Source organism: Schistocerca serialis, chromosome 9 (genome assembly GCF_023864345.2).
Source record: "Schistocerca serialis cubense isolate TAMUIC-IGC-003099 chromosome 9, iqSchSeri2.2, whole genome shotgun sequence".
Classification (NCBI taxonomy): Eukaryota; Metazoa; Arthropoda; class Insecta; order Orthoptera; family Acrididae; genus Schistocerca; species Schistocerca serialis.
Genome location: NC_064646.1, coordinates 380,254,820 through 380,282,428, shown reverse-complemented (window position 1 = coordinate 380,282,428; position 27,609 = coordinate 380,254,820). Strand labels below are relative to the sequence as shown.

Sequence of the window (27,609 nt, the reverse complement as noted above, 5' to 3'; positions counted from 1 at the left end):
GAACCCAGTCACTAGTGAGCAAGCGGTCTAACGGAATGGTGTCACTACGTTTTCGAAACAGGAACAATGGAGTTCGATCAAGACTGAATGTGCCAGAGGTCGTACAGCATGCCAGTGTCATCAGGGTCTTCAAGATTCATGCAGGAATCAGCATTGCCATACAGAACGGTGGCACATTGGGTAAAAGCCTTCAACTGTGGCAGACATGCATCGGGCAGGTCATCCTAGCGTCTCTGAAGAAGAAGTGCACGCTGCTGCCACCTTAGTGGACAGTGATCGGTGCCATACGACTCGTGAGCTCTCCCATGAAACCGGATTTCCACATACGATTGTGCTTCGCATCCTGAAGGAACACTTGGGCATGAGAAAAATTGCATCATGATGAGTTCCGCATTACTTGACGGAAATGCAGAAATGGATGCATTACAATGCCACTCAGATGCACTTGGAGCACTATGAGCACAAAGGAGAGGCTTTCTTATGCCATATGATAACACTGGATGAGACATGGGCCACATCGTACAAGCCAAAACTGAAACACCAATCCAATGAATGCGTCATTATGGGTTGCTGCGAAAATTGAAAGTGCATCAGAGCCCCAGTATGGTGAAAGTTATGGTGCTTCTTGTGACATGTGTGTATTGATGGAATGCAAGGACATAGTAACTATGGTTTTGAGGTCATGTTATTACTAGTATTAGATGATATGAGACAAGGATTCCCATGTGCCTTTCTGATTTCCAGTAGGAGTGAAAGTCAAGTGTTGCCCTTTGCTTTTGCAAACATCATAGCATTTTTATACAATTTTTGTACAAACAGTAGGAATTTGCAATTCACATCTACAAGAAGCCACTTACGGGTGATACACTTGGCAATATATGGTATAGTAGTTCATAATGCAACATGCAGTTGTTACATAGTATAGGAATTTGAATTTACAGCATGTTTTTACAAAAATAATATATATTACAATCACCTCAGAATAGTACATAGTATAGATAGAAGAGTTAGGCCTACATTTAAGTATAGCTACATTTTAATATCAGTATTCATTCAGTGAGCATAAACATTTGAGAGTTAAGAAATGATTTTAATTCCCTTTTGAATACTTTACTTCTGTGGCATCTTATAGCACTTGGCAGTTTGTTAAATGGTATCTGACCATTAATCCAAGGACTATGATCTGTTGTCTTTAGTTTAGTTCTGTTTCTGAAGAATCAATCTTTTTGTCTTGTTTTATGGGTATGCACATCAGAGCACTTAGTTTCATTATTTTTATGGTCCACAAAGAATGTTATTAATTTGAACAGATACAAGGAATATAATGTTAGATATTTATGTTGTACAAAGGTTTCCCTACATGAATCTCTGTATTCTAGTTGATGCATGGTCCTGATTGTTCTTTACTGCAGTGTTATGATTTTGCTCATGTGTCTATCAGCAGCACAACCCCATACATCTATTCCACAGTTAACATATGCAAATATTGACCCATAATAAGCAGTTTTCAATGTTTGTTCAGAGACTAATTTTGATAGTTTGCTAATTAAGTGCAGTGAACTGCTGATTTTATTGCATACAGAATTGATATGGTCTACCCATCTAAGATTTTCATCTAGTTATATCACCAAAATTTTACATTTGTCAGTGTCTACTTTTTTGATGCCACTTATATTATCAATATCATTACCATTAGTTTGTTTGCAAAAGAACAAAAGTGAGGTATCATCTGCATAACTTAATAATTGGGACTACAGAGGTGCCTCTAAATCATTAATGTAGACCAGGAAAAGGAAAGGGCCCAATACAGAGCCCTGAGGTACACCTTGTTTTACTGTTTTATAGTTGTATTGGAAATGTTTGATCTGATCATTAATTCACTAATTCATAGTTGTTTCACATTTTTATCTTACACTACAAAAGTTTACATGTCTTTTGTGCCTTTGTGATGCACTTCCTCCATTAACAACTCAGCTAATATGTATTGCATGACATTGTGGCAACTATTGGTAGTGTTCTGAGTGAAGTTACCAGTTGCCCTCTTGTCACTAAGACTGAGTCACTAAAGTGACTGCTCCAGGACATGGGAAGGTGTACTGATACTGGTCTGAATCAGCCTCACAGATTAATGACGTGGGCAGGGGTGCCGACTAGTGTGGAAGTGGATTTTAGTTGCTTTTGCATATCTACTTAGGTAAGTAATGAACTGATTACCAAGTTCTATCTCAGTTAAATCATTCAAAAGCACTTGACACAGACAGAAGGGGCACATGGATCTCCTCTTGGATGAGATGAGGGGTCAGGGAAGAGGAGCTGTCAGTAGTTTTAAAATGCATTTGGGAGTGGTAACCTAATTGCAACAATAGCCTATATACTAATATGATTCTCCTCAAAGATGGAGAAATACTACACCAATCATGCACTGGCCCTGATTGGATACAGGGCACTGGAATGGATGGATATTTAATTACTGAATATTTTTTAAACGATGACATGCTATTCTCATTTGTAGATAATCATTCATTGGTAGTGATTAGTGAAGAGTGTGTGCTATAACTAATTGAAACCCAACACAAGTCTTCAAAATCCGTTCTTCTGTTTGTTTCATTACAGTTGCTGTGTCTTTTCCCTCCCCACCGTAGTTTTCCATATCCTATTGGCATCAGCTTTTCATCTTCTTACCTAAATGTTGTAATTGCCTGAATTTCATCATCTATTTTTTGTCAAAGTTTTGAAAAAAGTGTCCCTGTATTGTTTATAATAACTCAGTTTCCTGTTCATAATATTCATAATGATTTCCATCATTAGTGAACTAGGTGCTAATTATTCTTAAATTCCTTAGTAGAAATCATTTCCTCTTTCCATTTTACTATTGTGATCACACTATGTTCATATCTATCTTCAACAGTCTGTATTTGAACATTTAAAAGTTACCTTGGTTCATTCTTCTCCTCACATTGCCCACTCAGAGATCATGCAGAGTGAATTGTTGACCTGCCCCCCCCCCCCCCCCCAATCCACCTCCTGACTCCCACCCATCCCAAAGAAGAGTGTATTTGCAATTGGTAAATTTGGTGTTTGCTGTAATGAAGTGGTTTCTATAGTGTTCTGCAACTTCATGCTGTTCAACATTTTCTGGAATGATGCAACTTCAGGGGTGGTTTCACATCTTTGTCTGCTTAGCCAATGCCTGACTATAAGGCATGATGACTGATACTATCTTGTTCTACACTGTATTTTGGAAACAACAGGTGTAAGTGTCACAAGTGTGTGATCTGTTCTGCTCAATTCTCAAATGTAAATTCATGAGACAGAATAGTATTCACATGTATGTATTTTATTCCTATTCTGTTTGTAGGAATATTTTTAATGAATCTGAAGGCTGCAGAATTTGATCCACAGTTACATTGTCTTTGCATACCACTGTCATCTTACTAGGTGTATGATTCTGATCATAGGCAGACTTTGATTATTGGTAGAATACTAAGATAATGCAGTCTACACTTTTGAAAACTATCCTAAAACAATGTCATGTGGTTGGGGCTCATAGTAAAGATGATGAACAGGGCATGTTGAATGTATACAGAGAAGGGCAGAACAAATTGTCGTATATTTGTCTGACTCATGTGAGAGTGTCAGAGAGATGCTGTAGAAATGGAACTGGCAGGCACTTGACGATAGATTCTAACTACCCTGAGAAAGCCTACTTACAAAGTTTGAATACTCAAATTTAAATGATAAATCTATGAATATATTACTATCCCCTATATATTACTCCTGAAGCGATCATGAGGACAAGGTCACACTGATTGCAGTATGCACAGAGATCTTGAAACACTTGTTCCTCCCATGCTCCATAAATGAATGGAACAGAAAGAAGCCCTGATAACTTGTACAATGGGAAATACTTAACATTGGTTTGTAGGGTGTGTCTTTAATATAGGTGTAGATGTTAAACCAGTTGATAGTTACTGTTCCCTTTTTTATTCTTTTAGTCACCACATGCACAATTCAATGTAGCTTTCTGGTTAATGCTGAGGGCACATTAAATGATACTGAAATGCACTACATTTGAGAGCAGAGTGCCCATGACTTTCTGACAGAAACAAAAATTGTCATGCTGCTGTGAATCAGAATGTCCTGGTGCAATGAAAATTCCAAATTTTCTGTATGCTCACCATGAATACCTGCACCCATTCTAGTAATGTAGAACTAATTTAACACCAGAATTCATCTGTTTACTGAGGTCAGCATTTGTAAAAGTGTCTGATTCAAATCATAATGAGGAAAAAATGAAATAAATAAATAATAAAGAAGTTCATTATTTATTTACAGAAACATAATATTTAGGTTTCTCTGTCTGTTATATTTAGCCTTGGTGATTTGGTAGGAGTTGGGCAATGTCTTGGTACTTGAAATGGCTTAACTTTTAACAAATTGAGAAACTCTAAGCCTGTAAAAAATTGTTTGTCCCAGGTTGGCATTTAGAAGGTATAGAAATGAATCTATCATTTGTCTGAAGAATTGGTCCATTTGAACAATAGTCTTGGTGTTACAAAGTTTGTAATTTGAAGTAATTGAACTTCCCAAAAGAAAACCAATGACAAAATCAACACAAAATAATAAAATGACTCTTAGATGACTAATTGTGAGTGCATATTAAATCAAGTTTACACTTGAGAAATAAATAAGGTTTTAAGCATTTATTAACTCTTTTTCATCACAGACATGAAATGATCTTATATTTATGCATCTAAAATTATTTTAATGAAAGGTTAATTCATTGACCATGTATAAAGACATTACAGATTGCACAGAACTCCTAGCTAAAATTATCTATATCTACTTCTATACTCTGCAAACCACCATCAAGTGCATGGCAGAGGGTACAACCCATTGTACAAGTTATTAGGGTTTCTTCCTGTTCCATTCATGTATGGAGCATGGGAATGATCAATTGAATGGCTCTGTGTGTGCTACTGTTCCCAGTGTTCCAGTAATTCCCAGTATAAAAAATATGAACTTAATCACTTCTTATTGGTTCTCATAATTCAGTCTCTAACCCCAATGACCAACATCTCACAGAATGGCCTTGAGCATAACACAACACCTTTGGAAAAACAGCCCTGGGATAAGGATTAAATATAGTGGAGTGAAGTTAATATTCCTCCTGGATATATAAAATAATTATCATTGTTAATTGCAAATGGGGATTTTCGTCTTACAAAACAATACAAGTTTTATATATTATTTTCTTTTTTATTGTTAATTTTTAGACAAAAACACATTTGAAACATACATTTATTATACAGTAATTCCATCGCAGGGCAACTCATGGGGAAGATGATTCTACCTGGTAGCTGTTAGGCATCTCTTACATCACATATAAAGTTTGCAGCACAGGGAAGTGTTTCTTGTGTACTGAATATGTACTGGGAAAAGAGAAAGCAAACTTTTGGTATTTTTTCTTATCAGCTATTGTAACTGTTGTAAAATGTTGTGATATTGCAAAAAGGAATAAAAAAACATTGCTATTGGTACCCATTCAGTTGTAATTGCAAAAAGGAATAAAAAAACATTGCTATTGGTACCCATTCAGTTGTATTCACTAGCACATGAAACAACAATGAAATGATAACATAATAAACCATAATATATACTAATAATAAAATTGTAAAACCATCGTGTCTGTCTGTTTGAACATATTAATCTGCCAAACTACTAGATGAATTTTCATGGAGTTCTTGCGAGTAATTCGAGAGTAGCATGGGGCAATTATAGCCTTTATTTCATCAAAATTGGATCACAAGGAAAAAAAAAGATATTGTAAATATATAGTATCACGCTAATCTCCAAAACTACTTAACAAATTTTCATGGGGTTTCCACTGGTTACTTGAACATAATTTCAGACAATGTATAGTCTTAATTCATCAAAATTGGATCATGGGAAAAAAATATATCATGAGCTACAGCCTTATTTAAAATCATTTTGGCCATCTGTTTGAACATGCTGATCTCCAAAACTACTAGATGTATTTTCATGGTGTTTTCACAGGTAACTTGAGTGTAGTTTGGAGCAAAATATAGGCTTTATTTGATCAAAATTGGAACATAGGAAAAAAAAGAAATACCGTAATTTAAAATTTTATCTGACTCATCTGTTCAGCTTAGTAGTTCTGATGTTTAACACCAAAGAACCAATAGATGGTGTTGCTACTGTTTTTTAATTCAGTGACAGATGTATTTTTGGAAGTTTAATTTAGTGACAGAATTAAGTACTCCAATCTTATATCTGCAAATAAAACTAACAGTGAATTTTCTCGGCTAGGAAATATGGATTTACTCATTTCACTTTGTATATTAAAAACAATGACTTGTTTTGCTTCTTTTGATAGATTTTATTTATATTATGCAGTAGATAAATGAATTTATTAAGTTTGGCATGTGACTTGGGTGCCTACTCATTACATTTTTGTGTTGCTCTATTTATGAATAAAAATGTCTAGAAAATAGTCATATCTTTCTGAATACACCAGAATGGTGAAAAGAGTGAGGGCTATGCAGTTACAGCAATTCATTGAAGATCTTGAGATGAGACTGGCTGTAACTCAAGGACAGACAAGCTCTTCATTCGTGTCTCCAATGATACTACTTCATACACTGTATACTGTTGTAATTCATTACTTCTTTCCTATGAACTCTATTCACAACACAGTTTGCAAAGTTTCCATGTAAACCACTGAATGTACCTGAAAAATTATTTATTTTTATGACATATAGTTCAGGAGATTATGACATCATAAACTTTTAGATATGAGAAAAATGAAGTTATGCTGAAATTGGTGTGTAGTAGAACTTTAGCATCAGGCAGGATGTTTTAATTTATCACTTCTTTACTACTAATGCTATTTGCAACACATTTTAGACACTATCTACATATGCTACTAGATGCACCTGCAATATTATAGTACTTACAACACATAGTTCAGGAAACTTGATTTCATAAACATTGAGGTGCATTAAAAACTACCTTTTAATTAAAATGGAGTGAAAATTACCCTACATCTACATCTACACCTATGCTGTGCAAACCACTTGAGGTGCATGGAAGAGGGTACAACCCATTGTACCAGTTATTTTGGTTTCTTCCCATTTCATTCATATGTGGAGCACAGGAAGAATGATTGTTTGAATGCCTCTGTGCATGCAGTAATTATTTTAATCTTATCTTTATGCTCCCTATATGAGTGATAGCCGGTTGCAGTATATTCCTAAAGTAATTATTTAAAGCCGTTTCTTGAAACTTTGTTAACAGATTTTCTCAGGGTATTTATCTATTTATTTATTTATCCATCTGTAGACAATAAATATTGTATGGATGTTGTCCAAAAGTTCATGTAAATCTATGGCAAACAATCTGTGCAAAAGTAACATACAAAATTTCACATAAAGTACTACAAACAATAATACATACAAAATTGTACAAAAAATGAACAAAAGATAGTACTTGGTCATACAAAACACAGTAATACAACTTTTTGTACGTGTATACTAACAGTATTATAACTGCATAGTCTGTTTGCCCTAAGGCTTTACTTTTGTCTTCCCTAAACAGGAAGTTCTTGTATTCAATACAATAAGTCAGTAAAGATTTTACCACACTCAACAGCTGCCCATCAGATTTAAAAAATTAACAGAAACTTAGGGGATGAAAGACAGTGTTTTCAGTTTTGCCTTAATATAAACATTATCAGAATCATTTATTGGACTAAATAGTCATTTACCGAGTAAAAACATTGTTCAAGTACAAATTCTTTAAAGTTTACTTTAAATCTGTTATCATCTTCTAACTTTCTGATGTTGCCTGGCAGCATGTTGTAGAGTTTTGTACCCATATGGCTCATATGCCTGTGTGTGTGTGTTCTTTTTGTTCACTGAGTATGGAGTGCTGTGCTATTTCGGGCATTGTAGTTACACAAGTCAGTATTTGTCTGAAAATCTGCAAGGTGAGGACTAACATATAAAACACATTTGTATATATATAAGGAAGGTATTGTTAGAACTTTAAGCTTGTTGAATAAGGGTTTGCATTGTGACAGTGGATGACTATGTGTTATTATTTGGATAGCCCTCTTCTGTAACACAAAGATTTGTTTTAGTCAGCAAGTGGTGGAACCCCAAAATATTATTCCATATGTTGCAAAAGACTGAAAATAGCCAAAATATGACATCCTGAGACCCTCTGCAGTACAAACATTAGCAATAATTCTAAGAGCGAAACAAGCTGAGTTAAGTTTCTGCACAAGTTTCATTACATGATCATTAAAATTAAGATTTTCATCTACATAAATTCCCAGAAATTTTGTTGATGCCACTCTGTCTATGGCCTTGTCACCCTACAACAGATCAAGATTTTCATTTTGACATAGTTTTCCAAACTGCATATAATTTATTTTATTTGCATTTAATGTCAGATGGTTTGCATTGAACCAAGTGTGGACATTCTTTATTACTTGATCAGTAGTTGTTTGTAGCATTTGCGTTGGTGCACCTGTTATCACACTAGTGTCATCTGCAAATAGTATGGCCTTTGCTGCTCCATCTGAGATGTGAAAGTCATTTATGTAGACAAGGAACAATAAGGGACCTAGAATACTGCCTTGCAGCACTCCTATTTCCACTTTTTTTGCATCTGATGCTAAATTTATTTTGTGGTTCGAGTAATTTGACATCAGTCCTACAATCTGTGTTCCATTTTGTACGTATGATTCAAACCACTTTTTCCCTTTCCCATGAATACCTGTCAAGAGTTTTCCAGTTCAGGTCTTTCAGTATCTCTGTGACACTTTCCCATTGATTACACAAATCTGTGAACATTTGTGCTGCCATTCCCTGTATACATTCAACATCCCCTGTTAGTCCTATCTGATACAGATCCAACACACTTGAGGAATATTGTAGAATTGGCCATATAAGTGATTTGTAAGCAACCCTCATTGTAGATTGGGTGATTGCAATCCCCAGTAATCTACCAGTAAGTCAAACTCTACCACCTGCTGTACCCACAACTGAGCCTATGTGATCATTCCATTTCATACCCCTATAAAGTGTTACACCCAGGTATTTGTATGAGTTGGCCAATTCCAGTTTTGACTCATTGGTATTATAGTCATAGGACACTTCATTTTTTCATTTTGTGAAGTGCAAAATTTTACATTTCTTAACATTTAAAGCAAGTTGCCTCTGCACCACTTTGAAATCTTATCAAGATCTGATTGAATATTTATGCAACTTCTTTCAGATGGTACTGCAGCATCTCCAAAAAGCCGAATATTTATGCAACTTCTTTTAGATGGTACTGCAGCATCTCCAAAAAGCCCGATTTTACTATTAATTTTGTCTGCAGGGTGGTTAATATACAACATGAACAGCAAGGGTCCCAACACACTTCCTTGGGGTAGTTACCCCTACATCTGACAGTGACTCTCCATCCAAGATGACATGCTGCACCCTCCCTACCAAAAAGTTTTCAATGCAGTCACAAATTTCACTTGATACTCCATATTTAAAATTTACACTTTATTTGAAATCAAGCAAGTAGTGAATACTGACAATATTTCAGACAAAAGTGATAGATGTATTTATTAGTTTGTTTTTAAATTAAATGTTAAGACTAGAGCCAACAAACACATGAAAGTAAAAAATATGATTTATTCTTTATCTTTCAAAATTTCCATTCCATTTCATCAATTAGAAAGTTATGAAAGTTGAAGAATTTATAAGAGGTACAGTTATTGGAAGTGTAAAAGTTGTGTAAAACCATTCCATTTTATCTTGTTTTCCCTCGAGTAACTTCTTTTTGCCCCTAACCTCTGTTCATGTCACACTTCCTGTTTCTTATTTCCTTGCAACCCGTCCACAGTTGTGGAGATATCTTTTAGAGGTTCAGTCAAGTCATGATTGTTATACACTGTCAACCTTGCTCTGTTTCCCTTTTCATACACAGTAAGGAAATGTTTCTCTTTCTTCTCACATGTTTGCAATCATATAATTCTGCATCTGAAGTTGTAACAAATGTATTTTTTGCCAAAGATTTTTTTTGTCACTTTGGCAATAAAATATAATAAAGTTCTGATTTAATGCCACTCAGAATCTATACCTACAGTTAAATTTGTTATGAATATAATTTTAGAACAATCATTTTATGTTGTTTTACAGCTATGGACTTTTTATCCCGTGATATCAGTTTCCATGGTGTAATGTTGGATGCATTGTCTGACAATATGGTCGATGATCTTATAGCTCTTGGTAAAGATTTTCAAAATGCTATTACTGAAGGCTCTGTGAAACCACTCATAAAAACTATTTTTAAGGTGGATGAAGTTGAGCAAGCATATAGGTATGTATCTAACAGATATTTTGATGTATTTTGTATAATATTGTGTAAAACATCATGTCCATACTTGTGCTATAAATTAAAGTTCTGTCAGCTGTCAATGATGATTTCAAAAATGTGTGTTTCTGTCTCTCTGTGTTTTCTGCAAGTATTCAACTCTTGAGTTTCACACATTCTTAGTACTAGAATACATTTCCCCTATTACTAAATTTTAAACTTATCCTGAACATACTGTATGTCACCTCTCTATTTTCTGTATGAATAATTAATCAGTCTAGTTTTATTTGGTGCACTACAGGGTCATGTTGATGAGCAACCCTTCACCTAAGGTAGACAAATGCTGCACAAAACTGAGTCAAAGCTGACGTTGTGGCTGTTATTGTGACACTCATGGCCATGACCATATGTTGTTGCTTCTTCTTTACTGGTGCACATGTTGTAGCATTTGCTCTGCCAAAATTCATCCTGCTTTTGTGTCTGTTTGCTGATTCAAAAAAAGGTTTAGACCAGGGCCTAATATTTTATTGTGATAGGTCAAATTTTTCATTGGAAGCACCTCTAGCAGCTTTTCTGGCTGATGCAACTTTGGGTGCATAACTTTTAACTTGGTCTCTTCTATAACAGTGGCTGATGGGTGAAATGTTGGCCCAGTTGCATTACATCCTGTTCTGCTAACCATTTATACACTGCCATGTAGTTCTAAATGCTTAGCCTCTGACAAGTGGCAGCTTGGGAACAGGGAGCTGCAATCATTCACTTCTACTGCCTTTGGAAAGGTCTTATACCCAGTAGACATGGAAAGAAACATTTAAATATCTTATTAACATACACTGAACACAAAACTGCAATGTTACACCCACACACACAAAATGAAAAATAAATAAATACATTTCCCCAAATCTTCCGCTAACAAATTCTGCAATATAACCACACAGTAGCTTCCTGACACCCAATAGCATATTGTAAATGATATTGCAATACAACCTAAGCCCTTAATTGTACACAACATAATACTCAATATTAAATATTCTTTCCTAATTCCTTGACATCAACTCATATGTTATTACATGCACTGGTTGTGCATGGGTTTTGCTCACACCCTTCTTCCTACTGCCATTCACTTTCTCCATGGTTGATGGTGATACTTATGCCCATGCATCTGGAGTGCCTTGAAATGATCATAGGCATTCAGTGTGAACTGTTTTTATATGAATCGGTAATTTAAGTTTGATGTTAACAAGTGATGTCATTTCAGTTACCTGATATGGTCCCTGCTAACAAACATTTGGGCTTACTATTCGGGATATAAGAACTCCATAACACTACCCACTGTCTTGTCCCCTGTTGTGTTAATTTTCCCATGTGGTTTCCTACCTGCACTTTATGTTTCAGGGCTTTGGCGTTTGGAACATGCCTCCCTACCTTTCCCAACATTTTGGCAAAATGCTTAATATATACCTGACCTTGTCAAATCGTGAAGGCATCTTCCTTCCAGTGGTCCTTCAGATTATATGCTGCCACAACAAATGATAAGTACATACACCAGTCATTACGGTGCAAGTGCATGTAGTGATCCAACATCCTACCAGTAGTAAAAAGCATATATTTCATTTTACCATTAGTCTGTGGGCACCATGGACTTTCTTAATTCCTCACCCGTAACAAATGACATATTAGTTCTATCAAAAACAACATAAAATTCGTCCCTTGGTCAATTATTATGGTTTCTGGCCACAAAATTTAGCAAACAGCTGTTGACCAATGCTTGTGCCACTATTGCTGCTTATTGATTAGGGATAGTGATCAGTTCTTTGTACTGAGAAAAGTGATCAAAAATAGTCAACACAAAACAGTTCCACACGGAAGTCTGGTTACATGGTCCAAGGATATACATCCCAGTCATTAGAGTAGATTTAGTCACTTCTGGAAACCTTTTCAGTGTTTGCAATGTTTGCTTATGGCTCATATCTGCTCATTGACCACTTTGAATACAATTTCTTACATACTAGCCCACATCTTCTTAACACTCATTGACCAGTAGCATGCCTTTCCCTTCCTGTTTGTTGTTCTACAGCGTTCGTGGCCAGACAGCATATGATCATGTACTTCCGTCAGATCTTCTTCCTTCAGCTTTGCTGGCACTACCATGTGTGACTTCAGTCTTGTCATCTTACATAAAAGGCCATCACATACAATGAACTGAGGCTGTTCCGCGTACAGCTTGCAGTTGTCATCATGAAAATACATAATCCCATTGAACAAGCTGTGTCTTTCCTTTCCTGTTGTAAAGTAGTTCCTCTCCACTCTATTCGACTGCTGAGCAGCATATGATGAAAGATATTCTCCACCATTTACTACCTGATTCAAAACACACCCCAGTTTCTGATTTGAAGTACCTCATGAAGCAGAAACTTTTTCTCATAGTCTAGAAAAAATTAACACTGGACTTTATGTTAATGCTCTCATCAATTCCTTGAATCTGTCCTGGCTTTCCTTTGCCCTCATGAACTTCATGCCTTTCTTTAATAGCTGTGTAAGTGGCCTCATCATGTCTGCAAACCCTTATACAAATATCTACACTACTGGCCATTAAAATTGCTACACCAAGAAGAAATGCAGATGATAAATGGGTATTCATTGGACAAATATATTATACTAGAACTGACATGTGACTACATTTTCACGCAGCTTGGGTGCATAGATCCTGAGAAATCAGTTCCCAGAACGACCAGCTCTGGCCGTAATAACGGCCTTGATGTGCCTGGGCATTGAGTCAAACAGAGCTTGGATGGCGTGTACAGATACAGCTGCCCATGCAGCTTCAACACGATACCACAGTTCATAAAGAGTAGTGACTGGTGTATTGTGATGATTCAGTTGCTCGGCCACCATTGACCAGACGTTTTCAGATGGTGAGAGATCTGGAGAATGTGCTGGCCAGGGCAGCAGTTGAACATTTTCTGTATCTAGAAACGCCCGTACAGGATCTGCAACATGCGGTTGTGCATTATCCTGTTGAAATGTTGGGTTTTGCAGAGATCAAATGAGGGGTAGAGGCACAGGTCGTAACACATCTGAAATGGAACGTCCACTGTTCAAAGTGCTGTCAATACGAACAAGAGGTGACCAAGACGTGTAACCAATGGCACCCCATACCCTCACACAGGGTAATACGCCAGTATGGCGATGACGAATACACGCTTCCAATGTGCGTTCACTACGATGTTACCAAACACGGATGCGACCATCATTGAGTACACCATCGCAGGTGCTCCTGTCTGTGATGCAGTGTCAGGGGTAACTGGAGCCATGGTCTCCGAACTGATAGTCCATGCTGCTCCAAACGTCGTCGAACTGTTTGTGCAGATGGTTGTTGTCTTGCAAACGTCCCCATCTGTTGACTCAGGGATCGAGATGTGGCTGCACTATCCGTTACAGCCATGCGGATAAGATGCCTGTCATGTTCACTGCTAGTGATACTAGGCCGCTGGGATCCAGCACGGCGTTCCTTGTTACCCTCCTGAATCCACCGATTCCATATTCTGCTAACAGTCATTGGATCTCTTCCAATGCGAGCAGCAATGTCGCAATACGATAAACCGCAATCACAATAGGCAACAATTTGACCTTTATCAAAGTCGGAAATATGATGTTACGCATTTCTCCTCCTTACACAAGGCATCACAACAATGTTTCATCAGGCAATGCCAGTCAACTGCTGTTTGTGTATGAGAAATCGGTTGGAAACTTTCCTCACGTCAGTACATTGTAGGTGTCGCCACTGGCGCCAACCTTGTGTGAATAGTCTGAAAAGCTAATCGTTTGCATATCACAGCATCTTCTTCCTGTCCATTAAATTTCACATCTGTAGCATGTCATCTTCATGGTGTAGCAATTTTAATGGCCAGTAGTGTATAACTATTTGCCAGACTCAAGAACGATTGTAATTCTTTACTAAACCTAAGAAACGGAAAATCTTGCAGTGCCTGTACTTACCTTAGGTTGTTTTGACCACTTCAGTACCAGTTACATGCCCCACATATACAACTCCCACCAAAACAAAATGACACTCCTTAGTACTTTGTGTCAAATGTGCTGCATGCAACCATTTAAAAACCCTCATAATATATGTATATGCTGTGTCATGTTACTGAGGTATAACATACATTGCTGAGGTTTCAGCCCACATAGTAACCCATACAACAACAACTGAAATGTTTCTGGCACTTTTTTTAAAATCCTGAATGGCGCCCTTTGATATTGATGATGCGTCCAAGGAAAGAAGAATGCTGTCTTCATCAGTCACCAGGAAACATCCCTAATGGATGGAACTTACTCCTTAGATCTGTGGGAAAGAAATACTTACATTTCATCTAGTTAAGGCCTGCACTTACTATTTTTTAGAATAGAGAAATTCCCCCGCAGCCCCAAAAAGATGCATTTTGATTCAAGACAGGATAGCATTCATCATAGCAGATCAGAGAAAGAAATTGTTAATATAGCATTAGTTAACTGCAGGAGTGTCTATGAAAAGAACCCAGAACAAGTCTTGTTTATAAATGGGAACAGGTCCACATAGTGCTACTGCTGGGGAGAAAAAGCTGACTAAAAGTTGTTGTCAGTAGCAAAGAAATTCTCAACTCCAAACTGGAATGTATATCACAGAGATAGGTTGAACACTGGTGATGTAAGTGTGTTTGTAGCAACAGAAGACAGGATGATATCTAGTGGGATTAGTACAGATGTAGAATGTGAAACAATTTAGGTGAAGGTAAATGTTAGATGTGGATCGAATATGGTCAGCAGATGCTTTTATAAACCTCCTGCCTCAGCAGCAGTAATGGTGGAATGTTTTAGCAGAAACTTGCTGAATATTTTGCATGAATTTCATTGTCATATTATAATTTTAGGTGGAGATTTTAACTTACTGTCTATACATTGGGAGATTCAAGTGATTAGGGTGGATAGTAGGGACACAGAATTGAGTGAAATTGTTGTAAGTACTTTATCCAACATTGATCTTGAGCAGTTAATTATAAAATCAGCTCATGAGGATAACATCCTAGACTTGTTGGTGACAAACAGGCATGAACTTTTCAATTCAGTTAGCACAGAACAAGGAATCAGTGATCGTAAGGCCACTATCAGTGATCGTAAGGCCATTAAGCATCATCCAGCTTTAAATAGGAATAAAAAGAAAGGTAAGAAGATCTTTCTGTTTAGCAAGAGTGACAACAGATTAATTTCTTACTATATTTCATCACCAGCACTGACAATCTTGAGCATCAATAGACAAAATTCAAGAGCACCATACAAGCAAAACTATGAGGGATGGAAAAGACCCACCATAGTTCAACAACCAAGTTAAAAACCTGCTAAAAAACCAAAAAGAGCTTCTCTGGATATTCAAACATAGCCACAGCCTCAGGACAAACAAAGTCTAAATGAAGCCAAAATTAGCTTAGAAGGGCTGAAAGTGAAGAGTTCAATGAATTCAAAAGTAAAATTCTACCTATCTACTTGACAGATATCCTAAAACGCTTTGGTATTATGTTAAATCAGTAAATGGATCAAAGCCATCTATCCAGACATTCTGTGACCATTACAGCATTGAAACAAAAGTTGCCACAGAAAAGACTGATTTGGTTTTATGTTAAATCAGTAAATGGATCAATGCCATCCACCCAGACATTCTGTGACCATTACAGTGTTGAAACAGAAGCTGCCACAGAAAAGACTGAAATACTCAGCATCTTTTTCCAGTACTGTTTAACAAAGGAAGGTCATACTGTAATTCATCCTTTTAAATTGTCACTTAAATGGAAAAATGATAAATACTGAAAAATGTGACCAAGGGAAAAGCAACAGAAATCAGTCAACATAGGAAATGTTACTATTTTTTTTTTATATAAACTTTAAGAAGAAACCACATTCGAAGAAATGGTATTTGAAGCACCAAAAATGAAGCAAACACATTGAACCAGGTCATTTCTGCAGCCGACAAAGATGCATTGTGGAATCATACTTCCACTAGACAACTGAAGCCAAGACCAATATCACCTTGTAAACATCTAACGGAAAAGGTACTGTCACGAAATATGCCAAATTTAAGTAAATAAAAATAGTGAGCATATTTCACAGGAAACCATAGCATCCAAAAATTAATCTTGACCAATAAATGCTAATTTTTGGAATGAAGTTTCTTAAATCTTGTATTCATTCACCTTGCCACATTATCTGATGTGATATGCTGTACATTTCATCTAATCTTTCCATCAAAAATATCAGGTAAAGTGATAAATTGTTTAAAGTGTTCCCTGTTTGACACATGTGATCTGAAGCTCAGTCATTAGACACAATAGTAAATAGTTGAAAATCGATTTTTTCTCATGGAATCTGCTCTTAAAATACATATTTTTCCTCAGGTGTTTCACTATTACTTTCAGACATTGTAACAGAGTGAGGTGGGATCACCTTATTTTTTCTTGGACCACTCCTGACATCAAGTTTCTACTTTCTTATCCATCCAGGAACTCACAAGATTTTATTATTCAACAGGTAATTTCCCAAACACTAATGACATTTGGTTTAACAGGAAATAATTTTCATAAAGAAATATTCATGATTTAAGTTTCATCAAGAACATCTACAGATGAAACTTACAGTGATCTAATGGATGTTTCTGGCTAAATTGGCATAGCTCATTTTAAAACCCTCATTCTCCTCTTCTCCATAAGCATTTTCTTTTTCCAAATACTTTCTATTTCAAAAATTATTCATAAAATTCTCATGTTCAAGAAAGTTCAAATTTCAACTTGTGAATAAAAAAATATTCATTTCAACTTCTGATTATTTGCAAAGTTCAGTCTCACAGTTTAGCAGCTGTCCATTTTTCTTATTACATAAATGACCAGTTCTTCTAGCAAAACTTGTTAGTTCAGTAATTATTTGATATGGAAAACATCACCGCATCTGATGTCCTCGGATTTCTTTCTGTGGGGAAAGTTGAAGGATATTTGCTATCGTGATCCACCGACAACGCCTGACAACATGCGTCAGCGCATTGTCAATGCATTTGCGAACATTACGGCAGGCAAACTACTCGCTCTTGAGAGGAATGTTGTTACATGTATTGCCAAATGCATTGAGGTTGACGGACATCATTTTGAGCATTTATTGCATTAATGTGGTATTTACAGGTAATCACGCTGTAACAGCATGCATTCTCAGAAATAATAAGTTCACAAAGGTACGTGTATCACATTGGAACAACCGAAATAAAATGTTCAAACGTACCTACGTTCTGTATTTTAATTTAAAAAACCTACCTGTTACCAACTGTTTGTCTAAAATTGTGAGCCATATGTTTGTGACTATTACAGTGTCATCTATGACAAAGTGTAAAAAGTGGTCCCACTAAAACATTCATATTTCTATACATACTACATGAATACGAAATAAAAAATGGGGGTTCCTATTTAAAAAAACACAGTTGATATCCATTTGACCTATGGTAGTGTCATCTAGCGAGCCAACCATAGCGCCATCCAGTTTCCCCCTTCAAGCTAGACAAGTTTCGTTCTTTGTAGTTTTTTCGTTTGATGCTTATTTCGTGAGATATTTAGCCCGGTCACGATCAATGGACCACCCTGTATACTAAATGTATATTATGTAAGGGAGTGTTAGTGTAGCATTACTTTTCACAGTCTATATAAATAACATAGTGGATAACATAAGAAGCTTCATACAGACTTTTTGTGGATAATGCTGCCATACACAGAGAAATCCCAATGCTAAAAAAGTGTAGTAAAATAGAAGAAGACCTGAAGAAGATCAGCACTTAATGCAGAGCATGCCAGTTGTGCCCCTACATAAACAAATGTTATGCATTGTGCATAAATAGGCAGAAAGACTAATTATTGTGTGATTATACAATTGTACAATAATGACAGAAAGCAGGCCACATCCATAAATTATCCAGGAGAACACGTATGGAGTGATTGAAGCGGTCCAACAACATAAATCTAATCGCAGATCAGGCAATACTGAGATTTGTTGGAAGAATCCTCAGGGAATGCTTTCCACCCACAAAGGAAGTAGCTTACAAAACCATCATTCAACCAATACTTGGGCATCCGTCTGCTTAGCTGGGTGGTAATGTACTCACCTCCCATTCAAGTGGGACTGGGTTCAAATCCCAGCCGGGTTGGGGGACTGGGTGTTGTGTTGTCCTCATCATCACCGGTGTGCAACTCGCCCAATGTGGCGTCGAACGTACTAAGACTGGCACTTGGCGCCCAAACTTACCTGAATAGGGGCCTCCCAGCCAACAATGCCTTACGCTCATTTCCATTTCAACCAATACTTGAATATTGCTCATCAGTCTGTGATCCATACCATATAGGACTGATAGAGGAAATGTAGAAGAGCAGTGTATTTCATTACAGGTTCATTTAGTCGGTGCAGAAGTGTCTTGGAGATACTCGGCCAACTCTAGTGCCAGACACTGCAAAAGAGGCATTCTGCATCATGGTGTGGTTTATTGTTAAAGTTCTGAAAGCATATATTCCTTTAAGAGTTAACTGATATATTGCTTCCTCTTACATACTGTATATCTGACAAAATACCTGAAAAGTAAAATTAGAGAGGTTTAAGTTCACATGGGCACTTACTAACAGTCTTTCTTCCCTCAGACCATTCAAGACTGGAATAGAAAAGAGGGAAGTGGCCATAGCACACAAATTACCCTGTGTCATATATCATAATTTGTTTCTGGAGTATAGATGTAGATGTGGAAAAATATATAAATTTTAATGGCATATGTTTTAAGAAACAATCAAACTGTTTATTAAAGAAGTTTATTCATTCACCGTTGTAAAAACTTAAGAGACTCGCTCAAAACCACTCAAGATTACCACCACTGCTAGCTTTGCCTCCCATACAGCCCAAACTCAGATTTCCACACCATCTTCTTAAGCTTCTGACCCCCACCCACTGCAAGGTAACATGCATGGGGCACTTTTAGAAATTGAACTGTTGCCCTCAGTTGCCTGGCCGAAGCCACATCACCAATTGTCACAAAGCTGTTGGTGGAGATACTAGTCTCCCCTGTTCCCCACATTACCTGTTCCACCCCAGATATTACCACACAAATGGGTGGAGGATGCAATACCTTGCCATGCGAATGATACTGAGATGGACTTAGAGATGCTGAGCCAACAGGATGCCCTGTGGTGGTAGCACCTGCAGCAGTTGACTGATACACAGTCATTTAGTTTAGTTTCCATTTTTTCATGTACTTGTCTGAAGAAATACACTGTGCCTGTGTATTTTACCATATAAACTAGTTTTTATGAAGTTAATCTAAGTTATTGATTTTCCATAAATCTTAGTACATATCTTTGTGTGAGATGGCTTCTTCATATACTTGTCCACTGCCAGAAATGCCACACCACAGGTCACATGATTACATTTAAATCTCTTGTTAGTACATGATGTATAGTTTAGATCATTGCTTTGGAGTTTGCATATTTATTTTGTAAGATACTTTTATGTAAGCAAAGTTTCTACTAAAAAGTAAGTGTTGATATATCCATCCCCGCATGGTGTGTTTGGTGAAACCGCTAGGCTCAAGGCAGCCTCTGCAAGGAATAATTACCCAGTATGGCTGGCACATCAGGCCACTAATATTTTGTTATCGAAGTAATAGTTAAGCTGATCTCCAGTGCAACTATTCTGGAAGTGAAATTTCATTTAAAACTATGTTTGGTGATATGTCACTGTGTAAGGTATTACTTAAAACACTTGCAGTCCTTTGTAGTGCTGTTTTTATAACTGTAATTACGAGGGTGGTTTGAAAAGTTCTCATAACGGAATAGAAAAAAAGTACTTGCATCACAGAAACTTTTTTTATTTTTCAATATAGTCTCCTTGTAGATTAATGCACTTGGTCCAACAATGTTCCAGTGTCTTGATCCCATCTTGAAAATGAGTTTCTTCCAGGCCTGCAAAGTAGTTGTCAACTCTGGCTATCAATTCTTTGTTTGAAGTGAATATTCGTTCACCAAGAAAAATTTTCAGTTTTGGGAAGAGATGAAAGTCTGATGGAGCCATATCAGGTGAATAAGTCGGGTGTGGCAACAATTCGTACCTCAGTTTGCGTAATTTTACCATGGCGATGGCACCTGTGTGTGCCAAGAGTCATGGCATCCATCTTTCAGATAATTTTTTCATTTCCAATTCTTCAGTTAAAATGTGAAATACTCTTTCAGATGACAACAGGCAAGCATGAGCAATTTCACGCACTTTCAATCGGCGATCCTCCATGACCATTTTGCACACTTTCACAATGATTTCTGGAGCAGTGATACATCTTGGCTGACCACTGCGCGGATCATCATCTAAGCTCTCCCAACCAAATTTAAATTCATTTGTCCACTTGATAACAGTTGAATATGAAGGAGCAGTGTCATCTGGAAATTGGCATGAATGTCCTTTGCTTTTGTACATTTCTTTACGAAGTACTTAGTCACTGCTCGAATCTCGATTTTTTCCATCCTCGCAAATCACTATGTGGGAACAACAACAGAGCCATCTCACTGCCACAGATCTCTTCCAAAAGCACTGGCATGCCACATGTTTGCAGGCAACAGACCAATGAATATCATGTGAACAACTCATTGCACTAGCACTGACTTCTCACGGTGATTTGGAGAACTTTTCAAACCCCCTCATAGATTCTGGATTTCACATGTTGACATGTTCAGTAAAATGCAGAGAATGAGACACTCTGGGGTAATAGTTGCTGAGAGTTTTAGCTGTCAAGGAATTCATCAGTTTTCCTGAGTTGGTACTGAAAAGCAGCACCTACCATCGTGGTCTCAGCCAGAATGTTGCAATGTCTCAATGTAGCAGTGCTTCATGTCTTATTATCTATATTTTTATAACACTGTTCGTCTTTCAAAATATACTTTACTCTTTTTTATTTCTTTGTCTCCATTTTAAGTAATAAATTAACCGTAACTTTATGAATTGTCAGTTACTGTTTAAGGACTTTGTCATGAGGCTCTTGGAAATTGGTTTGTTAATACCTTACACATCTAGAGTGCTAGTAAAACTTCATTGAATTTTAGTGTGCATGTGTGTGTGTGTGTGTGTGTGTGCGTGGGGCACCAATGTTGGTTTAATTTGAATGTTATGCTCTGGCATCAGGAAATACACTGTTTCATTTCCAGTGTCTTTATAGCTGAACTAATAACAAGAAAGATAAGATATGCAGAGTCAGAAAGTTTTCACCAATTACTTCAATACACAAAAGTAAAATCTTTATAATAGACACCCAGAGTAACACCTATCCTTCTATTGTCAAAAATCATGATGCAGATCTTAAGAAACAACATTACAAACATTTTATTATTTGCCACATCTTAATCTAAACTCTTCATATACTGCTTGTGTGTCTCTTACTTTAAATTTCATCAACTCCATTTAGAAACTGACAGTAGAGTAATTTGTCATTGTACAGGTATATGGCAGCTGCAAAGCACATGGGTAAGGTGTTGGTGGCTGTGCGAGAGGAAGAACAAGAAAAAGTGGTTCGTCCTGCAATTCTCGAGATAGATGCTGAACCACGTTTTTATTGCAAGCCTGAATTCACATACATCATTGTTGGTAAGTAAAAGTATCATCACTTAAAGCTTGAAAATGTCAGTCATTTTGTTTAAATACTGATCTACTGTCCTAGTTAACCAGAACTGAAAATGTAGAACAGTTTATGTATGTTTGAAGTAGAGACACATGATCCCTTGTATTGGAAGTGACAATAAATTTGATCAGTACAATACTGAAAAAAGGTGCTCAAGTTAACAAATTCCCAAAGTTTTGAAAGATAAATCACAATATTCTGCAAAATTTGAATTTATTAGTGGACAATCCAAGTGACTGACTATAATGATGATAGTCACTGCATTGCCAGATGCTCAAATACTGTTCTGCAAAATTGGAATGTAGTAGTGGACAAGCCAAGTGACTGACTATGGTGATGGCAGTTGCTACATTGGCAGATGAGAGAATATGAAAATTGAGAGAGGACAAGGGAAGTTCTACACTCTCAAAGTCAATGGTAAGGAAGAGAAATATAGTTGTACCTGATGTAAGTTACATGTAGATAATGCAAAAATATTAAAGAAGGAATTGTGGTTTATTCATCTCATGACTACATTTGCAATCGATGGGACAGAAGATATATCAAAAATTTGTAATATAGATACAGTGATTTTTACACTTATAAATAATAGTGCTAAAATAAATAAAAATGCTGTAATGATATTTCTTGGGATATGTATCACACTGTATCAAGCTCAAATTTCCAGTTTGTTCTGCATGAATTCATCCACTGAGTAATAACATTTTGGTGTTAGTGCTCCTAACAGCTTTCTTCTAAGTGTATCTAAATTGATCTACATTAACTTGTTCCATTTTAATTTATTATAAATTTTCATCTATGGTTCAAAACAACAGCATTGGTGCCTTTGTCCACAGGTAGGATTACAAGGTCAGATTTTAGGTGATGAACTGTGGTTCTTTCTGCAGATGTATGGTTAGTTTGCATGTTGAGGCATTGGGGGAATGATGGTGAAGCAAGGTTCGAGATTAAGAAATTCTGGAAAGGTATTGCAAGGAGGTTTGGACTCGATTGGTATGATTTTGCTTGACTATGTTGGTGAGGGCTAAGGATCGGTGGAATCTGAACAGATGAACATCATTGTGGAAGGAAGGGTGGCAGTGGGAGATGGGTAATTTGATGGTAACACCATTTGGGAGGATTCCAGGAGTCAACAACAACATAAGAACAGTATGCGAGACTGGGATCTGGCTAGGGATAAGGATACTTTTCTGTATTGATGCAGATGGAAGGAGCAAGGATCCATGGTTGTGGAAAACACGCGAAAAAATACATAAATAATGTAGAATTACATCCAAAAAAATTCACTAACATGCACCCAAATATGTGGGAAAATTCAGGAAAATGATTGAAATAGGGGCATGCAAGATGAAACCTGAGAGAGTGGGAGTAAAGTGAAAGGCGAAAACCCACAAAAAATGTGTGAAGTCATGATGAGATCAAAGAAAAGATATAAATAAAGTAAATAAAAATATTTTACTGTGGGTTGCACTCTGAGTGTGGATAAGTGTGAATAAGGGGCACAGTAGATTTGACTGGATGAGGTGAAGTTAGTAGGTGAGAACTGGGATGGAATGGAGAAGGAGTAGGGGCTAAGGAGGGGTTGGTAGGATGAGGTACAAGATCATGTGGAACTGGAAAGGTTCAGGAAATAACACACGAAAATATGGGAGAGTGACGCAGGGAGAGTGATCAGTTTGAAGGCATAGGATTAATGATATCAGGGGAGTAATGTGGAACATAAGATGCTGCAACAACAATCAACATGATCCTGCAGAAGTCTGTTGTGCACGGCTGAGACAGTTGATACAGTGTGGCTTGTAAGTAGAGCATGCAGTGTGGTTTGTAAGGTGACAAGAGAAACACAGGAGAGAAGAGAAAGAAGGACCGGGTTGAGTCCAGTAATGCATTAGGAAATAGTAACAAAGGAAATCAGCACTGGGCAAGGATGGAAGAAGAGCAGTCAGAAAAAATCAAACAATGAGAAATCTATGTCATGTCATGCAAGCTGAATTCAACTTGATGACCAGCAGGGTTAGAGCTGTTATAAAATTTCATGATTTGCTATCTGTCCTGGTGTTGCAAGTTTAATGGCCAGCAGTGTACGATATGAAGTTCATGGTTTAACAACTTAATATTGAAAATTCTTTGAAGTCCGAGACATCAATGTTGTCTGCATGAAGGCTGATTTCCAACATCTTTCCACCCTCTGCACTAGCACACACCCTATGCAGCCAGTAACATTTGTTATAAATGTACAAGGTGTCGCTGTAAAAGAATGGGGCTGATGAACGTTCAATAGCTATGAAGTGTGGTGTCTTCTCTTTCAAATGTGTCATCCCTGGTGTCAGTAGACAAATCACTGTGGGTATGGACTTTGTGTAAGAGCTGTTATTTTCCTTTTCTGGGAAAATAATAACAGAGCAGTGAATTGTTTGAAGTTTCAATGAAGCTGGGAAAAACTGCTACTGAAATGTATCTGATACTAAAAGAAGTGCATGAAAAAGACTGTTTATCCCCTACGCAAGTTTTTGAGTTGTTGAAGCATTTACAAGATGGCCAAGAAAATTTTGAAGATTACTCATGACCAGGACGACATTCAACATCAAAAATGAATGAAAATATCAAAAAGCAGGTAATCTGATTTGATTTGAGCATTAGTTGAGTATTTGGCCTACTGCTGAAACTGTAGGAACTGACAAAAATTTATAAGCAAATTTTGCATAACGAATTTGGCATGAGAAAATTAGGTGCAAAACTGTAGTAAAAAAATTCTCACACTCAAACAAATTTATGCTCATGATAATGTTTGAATTGACACTTTGAATAGCATTGAAAATGATCTTAATTTCTTGGAACTCTTTTCAAGAAATTAGGATCATTTTCAACATGTGAGAAATCTTGGTTCACTAATGATCCAGAGACTAAGCGCCAATCCATGCGTTTGAAGGGCCCAACTTCAGCGACAGTGAAAAAAAGCTCAAATGAGGAAATCAAGATTCAGAGTGTTGATTTTTTCTGAAATTTATGGAACTGTGTATTGTAACTGGATTCCTGAAGGTCACCTATTAATCGACATTACTGACTAGATGTTCTTGATCAACTCCATGAGAAAATAAATAGAAAATAACCTGAATTGTGGAAGAGCAAGTCTTGCATACTGCATCAAGACAGTGCACTAGCTCATACTACATTGTCTGTTGTGGAGTTTCTAGCAAAGTAAAGCATGCCAGTGTTAAACTGCCCACCCTATTCATGTGACATCACAGCATGTGAGTTTTACCCATTCCCCATGATCAAACCTGTGTTAGAAGGAACAAGATCTCAGTCTGTTGAAGCAGTGAAAGAAAAAATGGCAGGTGCCATCAAGGAGCTTACACAAGAAGACTTCCAGCACTCTTTTCATCTGTGGAAAATTCACATGGAGCATTGTAGGGTTAGAGAAGTATTGAGGGTGACAATAACTAAGTATGTATGTTTTTGAAATAAAAAGTTTTACAGCAATAGTCCGGTTATTTTATAGTGAAACCATATGTTGTATTGTTAGCAGCAATCACTGGTATAATAAAACAATGGTATTGTGAGTATCACATGCTCAAATACACAACAATTATGAAATAAAAGAAGTAACAAAAATAATTACTTGTGAGCATTGTACTCTCATATTTTGCATCATTCTGAAAGAACTTTTAGTAACTGATCATTAATTTACAACAGTGTTATACACCCAAGGACAGTTGGGAATTCTTTAAAATTCTGGAGCTTTCTCATTGTTTCTGTTTGCTGTTAAATTTTTTATAATTTTGAATGGTAAGAACTGATAATCTAATTAGCACTTTACTGCAGAATAATACTGCAGCAATAAAACATAACCAGAGAATAACATTGGAATAAAACGTTGGTTGCAAAGAAAATATGCCATTTACAGCAGCAAAACACAGTGCACACAAGTGTCTGCTGACAGCAAAATGTGTCAAAGGCTTTAAGATGAAAACTGTGCAATACTCCATAACAACAAACTGCTTTCCTTAAGTGTGATGTCACAACTGTGTACATTTCTAACAGATCGCAGGAGAATATTGGAAATGGTGGTTCAAGAAGTGTTGCTTTCACGGTAAATTTCCTTTCATGCAAGATGAATTATGCTACATATGACAATGTGCAATGAACTTCTTAAATCATGGGACATTTGACAGCCAGCCTTAGCTTTTCTTGTAATTATGCTGTGTGTATATAAATTTAAACCATTAGCTTTTCCTATTTGTGCGTTCATGCTGCTTAACAGTGATGTCGCTATGGGCCGACTACGTCACATGTCCTCTGAATATCTGCTGTCAGTGGCTGGAGAAATCACGTGACATGAGCTATGATTGGCTTACAAAAGCTCATTGCGCAATTCAATCACAATATCAATGCTTCAAAAGCTGCCATGCTGTATTTAGTGGAATTCATATTTAAACTTTGACAAAGTGAAAATATGCAGTGTACATGTGGCTGTGCATCAAATATCCTTCCGAAACACATAATTTCTTGCTGGGTTTCATTTCCTAAAGTGCCAGGAAGTTCTACGCCAGTGTATAAAACCTTTACCATTCAAATCACTCATAAGTTTCACAGTTCCAATGGAAAGTATGTTGTCACTTAACACAGAAAAAATATATGTTCACTTGGGGTATAGCATATTTTCATATGGGGAAAAAAACATGTTTTTAACTGGGAAACCTGGGGAAAATTCAAGATTTTTTTTCTTGCCTGCAGACACATCTGTCCAAGTAATTCAGCCATTCAAGGGTGGTGAGAAATATAAAGAACAACAATAAAATGAAATGTAAAAAATTCATTGAATATTTTAAGATTACAAAGAATTTTTAGACAAGGAAGATGTGTTTTATTTATTTTCCCTTTTTGCTGATAATGATATTAAAGAACATTCCCATATGCAATTAGCTGCTCACCATTCAAAGCTAATAATTTTGTGAAGAAATTTTCAGCATTTTCAGCATAGCAGTTATTCTGCAACTAATTCTTGAGGCCACATTGAATCCATCATGCAAGATTAACAAATAGAATCAATTAATAAGAAAATTAAGTCGAAAAAGTGATAGGAACTGCACTGCCTGATAGAAACATGAAAGAACAAGGGCGCTTTCTAGTTGTTGCTAGCAACCTGTCCCAGCTTTGCCCAGGTACCACTAAATGTCTACAACCAGCTGACTTGTCTGGTATAGAAGTAATAAAATATAGACACAAACCTTCCTTGAGAATCAGACTATCTTTTACTGAAAACTGTATCCAATTCCCTACAGTATTTCCTGAGATAAGTCCTCATATACTGACAGTATGTAATTTATAATATGTGTAGATGAAAATAATTTATATGGATGTGTAGATTCCACTGATAGTAATTTAATGTGGCTTATTGACCTGGTGCAAATATTTCACATGGATGTCCACAGTGACTTGTGTGCTCCTAACCTATCCCAGTTGTCCAACTGAAGAGAGAGGATCTACAGTTTAGTGTGGCATCC

The 27,609-nt window shown here is 36.7% G+C and overlaps 1 protein-coding gene across 2 annotated transcripts in view; it reads left to right on the top strand.

Annotated features, from left to right (window-relative positions):
- Positions 1-27,609, top strand: part of LOC126418869 (fatty acid synthase-like) — a 431,809-nt gene that overhangs the window by 313,511 nt on the left and 90,689 nt on the right. For both annotated transcript variants that reach the window (XM_050085866.1, XM_050085867.1), the window contains exons 28-29: positions 10,221-10,401; positions 21,923-22,068. In XM_050085866.1, the coding sequence (XP_049941823.1) occupies positions 10,221-10,401; positions 21,923-22,068 (327 nt within the window). The remainder of the gene's footprint in view (positions 1-10,220; positions 10,402-21,922; positions 22,069-27,609) is intronic.